This window comes from Varanus komodoensis, unplaced genomic scaffold (genome assembly GCF_004798865.1).
Source record: "Varanus komodoensis strain SLA01 unplaced genomic scaffold, ASM479886v1 scaffold95, whole genome shotgun sequence".
Lineage (NCBI taxonomy): Eukaryota > Metazoa > Chordata > Lepidosauria > Squamata > Varanidae > Varanus > Varanus komodoensis.
The window spans coordinates 1291297-1303977 of NW_025336658.1; the positions used below are offsets into that span (position 1 = coordinate 1291297).

Sequence of the window (12681 nt, forward strand, 5' to 3'; positions counted from 1 at the left end):
GCCTCTGAAACTGGAAGTCAGATGCAGCCACTGGGACCAATCACCACCAATGGCCTTACTCTCCCAAATGGGTCAATTTCCATTTTAAAGCCAAAAAACCAGTGCCGAACCCAACTGGGATTGATGCTTTACATGCTTGCTCAGTATTTGGCGAGTATCCTTGCTTCCTTCCTTCTTGTTGTTTTTTCTCAGACCGTAAGGGAATCAGGCCGGGGTCCATCCAGCCAAGCTGCCCACGGAGCAGACCGATGAGCCCCACGTGCCCAAGTCCCCCAAAAACTGGAGAGAATAAGCAAAACGTCTCTAGTGCCGGAGTCGCACGCAGCCATCAGAACAAGGAGTCATGGATGGACGGCACATTGTTTTATATAGTGCCATAACAAAACACAGAAAGCAGGAGATCCTCTCCATCCTAAAGCCATCCTTTCCAAGCTGTGTTTGAGGGGTCTTTGGTCTTTACTTTTCACCCATTTAAGGATTTGGAATGCATGGTCCCCAGTCCACTGAAAGCAGTGCTGGGGGAAATATCGAGCTTGGGAAGAAAGGGCCCCATGCTGGAAAGCTAAGCCACTCTCCTAGTTGATGTTATTTTATCTTTTAAGAGGAAAAAATCACAGAACTCTGTATGGCACGTCCTTTGATTTCAAAGAGTTGAACAAGCAAGGCATTCTCCCAAAAGAAAGAGTGGGGTGGATACGGGGGAGAGAAAGCGCAAACAACAGGGGAGAGAGGCAAAGAGCAACTTCTCGTGGCGAAAGGGGCTGGTGCGTGCCGGCATAAGGACTCGCTTCCCCGGCTTGACGCAAAGCAACACGCTCCCTGAGTTTACTGCTCAAAGAAAATCTCCTCCAGCCCACACACCACACCGCACATGGCCGACCATCCCTATGCATGAGCAATCCCGGGAAAAGATCGGGCCTGTTGCATACCGGTGACTCATCCACCCACTGCAAGCAGAGATGCGAAGTGTGCCATTTCGGCAGAACCGGGCAATGCGGGAGCTGTACGTCCCACCGCAACCCCCCACCCCCACCCCACGCACCTCTCCTGTGAGAAATTGGTTTGTGGTGAATCAAATGCACATGATGGATTCTTGTTTCTCGCCACTCCCAGGGCTTGGACTACCGGTGCTGTTGCTTAGGTAACTCAATCAGCAACACCCACTCGCAAAGGAAGGTTCGCTGCCGGCTCAGATGGGCCCCACGATTTGCAGAAGTCCGCAAGGCCATGAGCAGACATGCTAACGGGGGACAGAGGAGCCCCCCAACCACAGCCCCAGCACAACGGGGACCAAGGGTGCTTGCAAGCGTGCAAGGCCTGATTGTTCCAGAAGGTGCGAGGAGGGGAGGGCAGGGCAGGGCAGGGCAGGGCAGGGCAGGGCAGGGCAGGGCAGGGCAGGGCAGGGCAGGGCAGGGCAGGGGAGGGTTGAGAACCTGCACAACACCATTCCATGCTCGTTCTGCTACAGGTCACCCTTGTGTGTGTATATGTGAGTGTGTAGGTGTTACATGGAGGTATTCTTTCATTTTCCTTGGAATTCTGAAATGCCGCATACTAGGAAATTGGAACTCCACGGCACAAGGTCTCGCTGAATGCTCCTGCAACCAAAGCCAGATGTTTGGGGAATGCGGGAAGCTGCCAGACTGGGATCCATGCCAGTGCCAGCCCCTCTTGGGAGGGGGAAAATGGTTTCTTTTTTAAGTCCTTTTTTAATGTTTCTCTACGGCTTAAATATAATAAAGTCCCCAGAGTTGGTCTATCAACTTTGCCCAAATTGGTGGGGGAGATGAACGCACTGCAGACCGGGCAGTGGGAGGGACATGAGAAGGGCCTGAAGGAAGAGGCCAAGGGTCCCTCTAATCCCATTGCCAGTGTCTAACACAGACATCAAGAATACGCCCAAGCAGGGCATGAAGGCAAACTCTCCTGAGCTCCATCCCTAGCGACCGATACTCAGAACTTTGCTCTGCTTGGCTAAGCCAGCCTTCCCCAACCTGGTGTCCTCCAGCATCAACCAGAACCACCCTTGACTGCTACTGAATGTCACCTGATGAGTCAACACTGCAGGGATGCCAAGAGAAGCTAAATGGGTTTGGGGAAAACACTGGAATTCCCACCTATACCCATGCCGGATGAGACCAAGGGTCCATCCAGTCCAGCATTCTGGCCACACAGCAACCAAACAGAAGCCCATAGGGAGTCTGCAAGCTGCAAACAGACGCAACAGGCCTTCTTGCCCAAGTGGTGCACTGAGGCATTCTGCCCCTGCAATTGGAAGGGGCACAGAGCTATCAGGGCTAGTAGTCACAGAGAGCGTTTGCTTCCCTGAACTTGTCCGATCCTCTCAAAAGGCATCGAAATTGATGGCTGTCACTGTGGCTTGTGCAAACGAATTCCGTGGTTGAAGTTCTTCCTTCTATCTGTCCTGAATCTCCCATCCATCAGCTTCACAGGATGGGTCTGATGGGATGCTCCAAAGCCATCCTCCATTCAACCAGCCCTCCCCCTGCCTCCACTTTCCCATTTCAAAAGCCCCAAAGACCCCACATTCATCTCCAAAGAGTGCCACAAACAAGGACATCAGTATGGAAACGGAGTGGGAAACTTTAGCTTCAGGATACCAGGTAAAAACGGTAAGAATAAGAACCGTCACTGTACTTCTGCAAGAAGGTGATATTCAGTGCACGGAAACAACAAGACGCATCTTTCTTGGATCCAAACTCCTGAGGTTATTTCTGCCTTGGTGAATCATGTACCTTTCCTGCAGTCCTCACAGTGTTCTTACTCAACCTCCTAAAAGTTGACAGCTTTCAAGCTACAAGGGCCCAGGGTGTCATTATCATGCCGTTTCCATAAAATGAGGGACAGAGTAAATTAAGGTAATACAATTTTATCAACCTGGCTCGTTAGTGCAAAAGAAAACCAGATTCATGCACCTGAACCCCAAGGAAGTACAAGAGGTGGACCAGTAAAGTCACCCCAGCTTTCCTCCTTTATTTAGTCATTCGTTCTTTTTATGCATTTGCCTAGCTATGACGCTAATTGCATGTCTGACAGCAACTTCCACAATTTCGCATCTCTTCCTTCCCACCACGCTGTACAACAGCTAGTTTAAATTATACTCGGGATTGCGCATTTACTGCTTCGCATTATTCTATGACGTTGGGACGGAGTAAGCCATGCTCAAGCCATGTTGGAGGATGAAAACGAGATGCGCCGCTGCCAGGGAGTAACCACACGCACACTGCGAAATCCAGCTCGAACTACAGGCATGTGAGAACTTGTTTCTGCACGCATAACTTGTGTGCATGTTCTGTACGAAGCCACAAATGTCATCTGGGCCCGAGGGGCACCCATACTACGAGACCTGTCCTTACACTGTATTTCCACCATCTTCTCAACTGGATTTTCTGCAAATTTCCCCTGCAAACACACACTGGACAACACAGGAGAAGCGGGTGAGTTGGTGCACAGACCATGGTTCATCGCTGATCAATTTGCACAATTCTCCCTTCGCATGAATCAAGCATCACTTGCAAACATGAGGACCAATGAGGAACATGAGAAGCTGTGGCACAGTGCGCACTGGAGCTCACTCATCTCTAGTCCAAGCCGTAACCCAGCACAAGATTCCTCTGCTGGTAAGCCACAGATGGGTGATCTGAAGATCTCCAAATGTTGCTGAATCCCAGCTCCCATCAGCTCCAACTTGCACTGCTAGTGGTCAAAGATGAGGGGACCCACAGACCAGCCATATCTGAAGACAGCCATCAGCCTCTGCTATTGCTTGGGGGAAGTGGAATGCGGCATTTGAGAAAAGTGCTGTTGTATAATGGAGAAGAGGCCAGTTTTCCAGGCTTCTGTATGGCATTCATGCTATTAATGAATGCCATAATGTTAATGTGGGTTATATTTTTAGTGTTTTATATTTTAACTGTTGTTTTGTAAGCCGCCCCGAGGCTTCGGCGAATGGGGCGGCATAGAAATTTTTAAATAAATAAATAAATAAATAAATAAATAAATAAATATTACTCAGTGCGCGAACTAGGTTTGTGTTTAAAACAACCTCATGGATCCCCTGAAAGAGGGCATGCATCTCCACACTGGTTTTATTTACATGTATTCAACTGCGAAATTCTGCAATTTCTGCAATACACACGCATATTAGTTTTATGTCCCATTCATTCTGTCTCCCTGCCCTGAATATGCTTCTGAGGTTATCCATACGGACACCCCACCAGGAGCAGAAATGGGCCTCCCAGAAGAGCCACGGAACTAGGCAAGGCAATTTGATTCAGTCCTGAGGGGTAAATCGGCAGCACTGCATGTATGATGAACGGAAGGTCAGCTGAGGGAATGAGACCTCAGTGGAAAAAAACTGAAAATACCTCTGCCGATGTAATAGTGGGCAGTGGGGTGGAGAAGGCGGAGATAGATTCTGAATCTCCAAACCCTCCACACTGCAAACTCTTATGTGGCTGGAACTCAGGAGCAGCTTTCTCTGTCTGGATCAATTGTGGGACGTAATGAGAAGCCACGGTTGCACATGGGAGCGGTCCATACGCAAGATATGCAGACACAAAATCTAGGAGAGGAGAGACGCTGAAGATTCAGCAAGTGTGTTGAGTACTGGCGGGGTTATTAGAAGAAGAAAAACTATCCACAGAAACGCTCTTAAAAACACTCTGCCTGGAAAATGAACGAACGTATTTAAAGGTGAGAATCCCTCTGTGGCCTGGTTCAGATGATCATCAAAGACGGGAGCAGAGAGAAACCAGAACATCGGGCAGCAGAGCCGATAAACAAGCAGAAACAGCAAGTCTAATGATGGGAGCAGATCAGAAGTCATGCGATAAAGATGCGGCCTTTGATCAAGATTTACTCGCTGTGCACCTTCGGGACCTAACGTGGATTTGGACACAGTCTGAAGTTGAACTCTGTACACTTCCAAGCTCGCAGTGAGTATCGCAGCCAAAACAGAATGTATTTAAAGCGCTCACATTTGAAGAACGTGCCTGAAAATTGTGCTTTTGGAAATGCATACGTGCATCCCAAGACTGCCAATTTTTTTTAAAAAAGAAGAATTTCCTATTTGTGACATGGAGGGTGCAGTTCAGTAGGAACACAGGGGATGGCAGGAGTCCTGTGCAGAGCAGGAAAAGTAAAGAGGCAAAGCTCCTGAATGATGGACATTGGCCATCTAACTGCAGCACTTCATGGGGGGCAAAGGAAGTGGGGACCCCAACAGCATGTGCAATACCCCCCCATCACTGCCCCCTGGAATACCCCCAAACTGCTGCTCTGAGCTCACTCTTCAGCCAGTGCTGTTCTTTTAGCACCATCCAGAAGGCAGGAAAGGGGATCCAAGGACAGATTCCCAGCTCCACAGCCAGTCCTCCTGTCCAACCTCAGTGCTGGGAATGTGAAAAATCCTGCGGTTTGCTGGACGCACTCCAGGTATAAGATGCTCTTAAGCTCTCATACACAATGTACCCCTTTTTGGAGAACCACCTCTCCTGACTATATTTTCCATACAGACGGTCTGAGCTTCTTTCTCCAGACACTTCAGATTCGGAATCCTGCTCAGCCTGGCGAATTACTTACAAAGAGAATTAATTCAGATCGGGGGGATCGGTCCGATTCACTCACTGCATCTACAGCTCTGTACCTGTAAATGTTGTTACACGTGACACTGTGCAACAAGCATTTGGTGCACAGACTATACAGGTGTGCTTAGACTAGCTGCCACTGCCTCCAAGTGCGAAGAGCTGCCAGCCCAGGTTGGTGGCAACGTACTGTGAAGGGAAGCATGCAGGATCCGTCTTCACAAGGCTGTTGGGAGGATGAATGAGACAGAAACACAAGAGCCACTTAAGGCTTGCACGAGAGAGTGTCGTTCTTACAAGCTATTTTGGACTGGGGTCCAGATGACAAAACAGGAGCAGTTCAGCATGGCATCAGGTTTTGGCATTCAAGCCCAGCACCCAAGCCAAGGCCCCATCCTGCCTGGGGTTCCAAGCTGGCCCTCCAGGGGCTGCCCAATGACCAATTTCCCCCTCCCCGGCCCCCAAAACCTCTACTCCCCAGTTGCTGATGGTTGGTGGATTCCCAGCTTTGGTGCAGCATTTTCCCGCTTCAAAGGGGCAGAAGATCCTCTCCTAAGACCTTGTTGCTGGCAATCACAGCTTTAAGCTAAAATATAGTGGTTCAGTCAATCTTAAAGGAAATCAACCCTGACTGTGCTTTAGAAGGCTGGATACTGAAGATGAAACTCAAAGACTTTGGCCACCGAACAAGAAGGAAGGACTCGCTGGAGGAGATGCTGGTGCTGGGAACGACTGAAGGCAAAAGGAGAAGGGGGCAGCAGAGGATGAGGTGGCTGGATGGGGTCGCTGGGGTGGTGTATGTGGGCTTGGGGAGGGAGGAGGATAGGAAAGCTTGGGGGAATGTTGTCCATGGGGTTGGGCACGACTTAGTGACTAAACACACACACATAGTGGTAATTTATTTGAGCCAGTGTGGTGTAGTGGCTAAGAGCATGGGACTGGGACTCAGGCGACCTGGGTTCTAGTCCCCGCTCAGCCATGGAGACAACTGGGTGACTTTGGGCCAGACACAGACTCTCAGCCCAACCTACCTCACAGGGTTGTTGTTGTGGGGACAAGATGGAGGAGGAGAATGATGTAAGCTGCCTTGAGCCCTCTGAAGGAAAAAGGCAGGATATAAACCAATAAATAAATAAATAAATATTTCCCCTGGCCTTCTACCTTCAGCCTTCCCTGCTACCACCAGTGAAATCCAGTCTCAGAGACCTTCTCTGATAGTGAATTTGGAGAATGGAACCAGGTCTGGTCACTGGCTCCTTCGACCAGTGGAGGTTTGGAGGTTTAACATCAAGGTACTAATGGAAAGCTGTGGTGACATAAATGCAAAGAAGAAGAAGAAAAGCAAAGGTACAATGGTTTTGGCCTGTTCAAGGAAACTTTGGATACATTTCTCTTCAGCAGTATGTTCTGATGCCACAGGGATCTGTGAATTAGCAAAATTCAAGCCTTCTATGGTTCTCTGTAATGATGATTTTGTTCTGATTATTTTTGTACAGAATGTGAACTTAATTTTCAGCACATTTTCCCAAACATGCACATACATTCTGCAAAGTTTTGAAATCCGTCTAACTTCTATTGATAAAGTTAGTTTGTGTATGTTTTCCGAAGATATGCATTTTGCATGCCCTTTTAACATGCTTTTTTAGATTCCTCTTTTGGTTCTGCAAAACTCAAACTTGAATTGCAGATTGCACTCACATATGCTTTCACTCTGATCAGTGCAAATAGGGTAAATCCTGGTAAAACAAAAAAACCTGATTTCTCATGCATCTACTGCATGCAGATACTGAAAGAGGAAAGCAGGAGATAACAAAGGAAGAAAAGGTTTTCAAACACAGTTCACAATGCCTGAGGTCCAAACCAGAGGCAGGGGTATGCAAATTCCAGGTGGAGGGAACAAACCTGTGATCCTAAGCACAGTTGACTTTTGGATCTAGGTACATGTGCATAAATATACTGGGATTTCTTAGACCTCCAGAGAAGAAAATTATTCAGTGAGGATCAAACCGATACCTAAAGGTTGGTATCCATGTCTTGAAGGGCCCCCAAAGGTGTTTCGGCTTCCAAATCCACTCCCATCAATGGAACCATAAGACATCTTCTTCCAGATGGTTCTGGAAGCAAGCTTCCTTTAAAAGCTACAAGGGAAAGAAAAGACGCAATATTAGCAAAGCAGACCGTTGAACAAATGTGGAAAGCAGCAGAGGTCACAAATGGGTAACACCGCCTCTGTATCGGCTGAGCGAGAGCCAACTCACAGCAGCATCTACGAGACAGACGGAGCACGTACTGAACTTTTCCCTGCTGGATCGCATTCACGATTAATCTTCCTTTGTTGTGAGAGCCAGTGTGGCGTCGTAGTGAAGAGCGTGGGACTGGGACTCAGACGATCCGGGTTCTAGTCCCCGCTCAGCCATGGAGCAACTGAGTGACTTTGGGCCAGTCACAGACTCTCAGCCCAACCTACCGCGCAGGGTTGTTGTTGTGGGGATCAGATGGAGGAGGAGAATGATGTAGGCTGCCTTGAGCCCTTTGGGGGAAAAGGCAGGATATAAATCGTATGAATGAATGAATGAATTAATGTTGAAGAGGGACCGTTCCCGTGCTGGAAGCGACTGCATCCAGCCATCCAGTCACGGAGATCCCCCAACCCCTGTCTCCCAAAGGCATCCCCATTGTGGAGAAAGGTATTCAAGCCTCCTCTGGCACTAGGAGAGGAAGCCCCGTGGTGAGTGGGCCAAAGCGCGGGGGGCGTCCTCAACCAGCAGCAGAGAAACAGTGCCACTCGTCCACCTTGGCACGGGGAAGGGAGCAAGCCATGAAAGAGGAACCTCTGCAGGCCGGGGGGCTGTCAAGAATAGGACAACTGGGGGACACACATGCATAGGGTCCCCAGAAGGTAGAGAAAACATTAAAATACATCACGATGACCAAGTCTAGCTCTTGTTACCATCCAACTAGCAGCTGCTCTTCCACATCTTGGGCAGCTGTCTCTCTTGGCCCTTGACCACCAATCCTTGAGCTAGAAATATCACAGGGAATAGCACCTGCACCTCCCTCCCTCCCTCCCTCCCTCCCTCTGCAGGAATTTAGCAAATAAACATCAAGGATCCCAGAGTCAGATTCTACATGAAAATGGCAAGACTGCCTACACACAGCACTTGGTGTCCTACCACTGAGCTGCGTGGAACCGGTGGATGGGAGCTCAAAAGTGACGGCATCTTCAGCAGAGTTTATTTTCAAGGCGCGAAGGCTAGTCCTTGGTTAACCAGCCCCTCACTCTCTTTCTCTCTCTCTCCTCTTTCTTTGGGTAGGATTACACATACAGACCCAAGGCTCAATTCTCCTTAGAGACAATGGCTTCAGGCTACATATGAAAGCTTCAAACTCAAGTGAAAATTACTGTGGCAGTTAGCAAGGGAGATAATTCTTGACGTACCAGCAAAATGTTCACCACATTTTCCCAACAGAAAATGGGGGGGGGGGGATGCAGAAACAGATCCCTAGCTTAAAGGAGAGTCTCAGAATCACAGGATAGCAGAGCTGGAAGGGGCCATGAAGGCCATCCGGTCCACCCCCTGCTGTTGCAGGACACCAACTTCCACCATCCCACTCAGAGGGCTGCCCAGTTTCTCCTTGAATGCCCCCAGTGTGGGACAGCCCACCACCTCCCCAGGCAGCTGGTTCCACTATCATATTTCTCTGACTTGAGGAAGCTTTTCCTGATATCCAGCCTGGATCTGGGTTGTCGCAACTTGACTTGATTATTCCGTGTCCTGCACTCTGGCATCAGCAAGAAGAGATCTTGACCTTCCTCTTTTTGACAGCCTTTGAGGGACTTCTAGAGGGAGACCATGTCCCACCCTCAGTCTTCTCTTCTCAAGGCTGAACATGCCCAGTTCTCTGTCTCTCCTCATAGGGCAGTGCTTCAAAACCCTGGGTCATTTTTGTTGCCCTCCGCTGGGCCTTTCCAATTTACCTGCATTTTCCTTAAATATTGGTGCCCAGAACCGGACACAGTATTCCAGGTGAGGTCTGACCAGTGAGGTGTATAGAGGAACTACTACTTCTCGTGATTTGGAAGTAATACTTCTGTAAATGCATCCCAAAATAGCATTTGCCCTTTTGGATCGTGTTTACCCTGTTGTCCACAATGACTCCGAGGTCTTTTTCTTTTTTGGTTCTGCTGAGCCACGTGTTCCCCATCTTGCATTGATGCCTTTGGTTTCTTATTCCTAAGTGGAGGACTTGGCACTTGTCCTTGTTGAATCTCATTCTGCTGCTTTCAGCCCAGTGTTCAAGTTTATCTAGATCGCCCTGCATCTTCGTTCTGTCTTCTAGGGCATTTGCTATTCCACCCAGCTTTGTATTTTCTGATTATCTTTCCCTGTACTTCCTCATTTGAATCATTAATAAAGATGTTGAAGAGCACTGGGCCCAGAACTAAACCCTGCAGCACCCAACTACCATATTTTTCGCTCAATAAGACACGCCTGAACATAAGATGCACCTAGTTTTTAGAGGAGGAAAACAAGAAAAAAAATATTCTGAATCAAATGGGCACATAATCACAGGCACATTCCCCATCACTTCCCCATGGGCTGCACATCTGACAGACTTGCTGCACACACACATTCGCTCTATAAGACGCACAGACATTTCCCCTTACTTTTGAGGGGGGGAAAAGTGCGTCTTATAGAGCAAAAAATACGGTAATTACCTCCATCCAGTTTGAGAAGGAGCCATTGATGAGCACTCTTTGTGTCCAATTTAGCAGCCAATTTTGGATTCACTTAACGATTTCTCTATCTAGTCCACTTTTTGCTAACTTGCTTATCAGAATGTCATGGGGTACTATATGGAAAGCTTTGCTAAAGTCTAGGTAGACTATGGCCACAGTGTTCTCTCTGACCGTTTGGGAGGTTACCCAGTCAAAAAAGGAGATTTAATTAGTTTGACAGGATGTATTTTTTATAAATCCATGTTGGCTTCTATGAATCACTGCAGTTTTTTCAAGATGCTTGCAGATGAATTGTTTAATAATTTGCTCCAGAGATTGATGTCAGACTAACCAGGCTGTCACTGTAGGAGGACTGATCAATCTTATAAGCATGTTTACTCAGAAGCAAGCCCTGATGGAGTTCAGTCAGGCTTGCTTTCAAATAAAATTGTAAAACAGGCCCTTTTTTGTTACAGGGTTGCTCCCCAAAATGCACAAGCATTGAGGCAAAGGGAGACAAGGAACAACGATGGGATATAGAAAACAATGCACCTCCAGGCATCTGATCTGCAACACTTATTTGAAATGCAAATTTGTTTCTGCAGACAAGCATCCCAGTGAAGGCTCCTTGCCCAATGGAGACAAAAGGACCCATTTTCCGTATCCATGTTTAAAGAAACATAAGAATCTACCTTGCCACATGGCCTTGGGGAACTTTATAGATATAGATAGATATTTCAAACGGAATAAAAACATGCCCATCAGTACATGTCAACACTCAAGCAAACACAAAGCCGCAAAGTGGCAGTGACCTCCCTCAATACAGTCTGCGGTTGTTAAGTGACATCAAGACCTCTCCTACTTGGGGTGACCCTAGGAATGGAACCCCTCGGAAATGCCCTCTCATGACAGCCCTGCTCTGCTCTGTCCAATTCGAGGCTGTGGCTTCCTTGACAGAGTCCGTCCCTCTCATGGTTCGTCTTTCTTTTCTCCTTCTGCCTTCAACACTCCCTTGCATGATCATCTTCTCCAGGGACTCCGGACTTCCCATGATGTGCCTCAAGGAGATCGCCCTCAGTTTTGTCATCTTTGCTTTTAGGGAAAGCTCTGGCTTGACTTGATCCAGGATCCCCTTGTTTGTCTCTTTGTTGGTCCAGCGTACTCACAATGCTCTCCAACAGCAGCATGTTTCACATGCATCCATTTTCTTCCTTCCAGCCAATGAAGTCTAGGAAGAACAAATACCCCCTCGAGTTGTGTTCAGGGACAGAATCCTTCTGCTTTGCTCTTGGCCAACAGAGTGGAACATCCACAACAAGGAGGCAGAGGGGTAAAGGCCTGTCCCCTCCACCCAAGATCTGTGCATCAGAAAATTTAAATCTGTCCTGGTTCGAGGCACTGGGAAATCCCTGGGTGAGGTCCTTTCCGTGCCCTCCCTCCTCACCTCCCCTGTGATTCCTGACCTTCCGGAGGGCTCTTGCTGGATGTCTTGTGCTAGGTGACAGATGCTTCTCATTCCATTTCATTACTTCTTTTCATTTCTGTCCAACCCAAAAGCCAATGCTCTCTTGGTGCTTTAGGAAGACTGAAAACCTTAGAAAGGCAGGGGTGTGTGTAGTATTGAAGCAGTTTAGCTACAAAAATAGTCAAGCCCATGTGTGTGCATATTCAAACAATACCCCATGATTTAAATCTCATCATACGCTGCCAAACAAGATGGACTCCATCAGGAACTGCGGTTCTAAGCCAGGCAAAACTGGCACCTTGAACTGGACTCAGTCAGTGAAGTGAGCCAGAATCAGTGTTGTTTGTTCAGCCCTTCTTGTCCTTCTAATTCAGCTCGCACATTTTTGCATAAGCTGTGGCCTCCTCCTCCTCCTCCTCCTCCAGGCCTTCACCACCTTCAGGTAAGGGAGCAGGACCTCTCCCCTCCGACAAGGAGCAGCAAGACGAAGGGCATCCAATGGCCAGCACTGAGATTCCAGTTGAAATACGGGGCCCACCGATGCCTGCCCTCAACACTGATCCCGAGCATTGGCAGCTGAGCTCTGCTGGCTGTTGCTGCATCTCCGGAGACTCCCAAATAAAGATGGGGTGTGCCCAGGAGTGTTTGCTTTACCTATCTGAATGTGGAATCAGGATTTTCATGGTCAGGTCTTCCCTAGACATTACCAAGTTGTGCTGACCTGGGCAGGCAATATGGAAGCCTGCTGAATCTAAAGATGTTCTCCCATTGAGTAAGGTCCTTCCCAAGAGCTCTGTAGTTCCACAGAGTATGTGAAGAGCTTGAAACCGGAAATCACAGCCTTCTGGTTCCCCCACCAGTTGCACAGAGACACAGAGAAAGCTAAAAAC

At 48.2% G+C, this 12681-nt stretch overlaps 1 protein-coding gene across 2 annotated transcripts in view; it reads right to left on the minus strand.

Moving 5' to 3' along the window:
- The window catches only part of TSNARE1 (t-SNARE domain containing 1), a 372223-nt gene that overhangs the window by 266368 nt on the left and 93174 nt on the right, over positions 1 to 12681 (minus strand). For both annotated transcript variants that reach the window (XM_044418957.1, XM_044418956.1), the window contains exon 3: positions 7620 to 7744. In XM_044418957.1, coding sequence (XP_044274892.1) covers positions 7620 to 7704 — 85 coding nt within the window. In that variant the 5' untranslated portion in view covers positions 7705 to 7744. The remainder of the gene's footprint in view (positions 1 to 7619; positions 7745 to 12681) is intronic.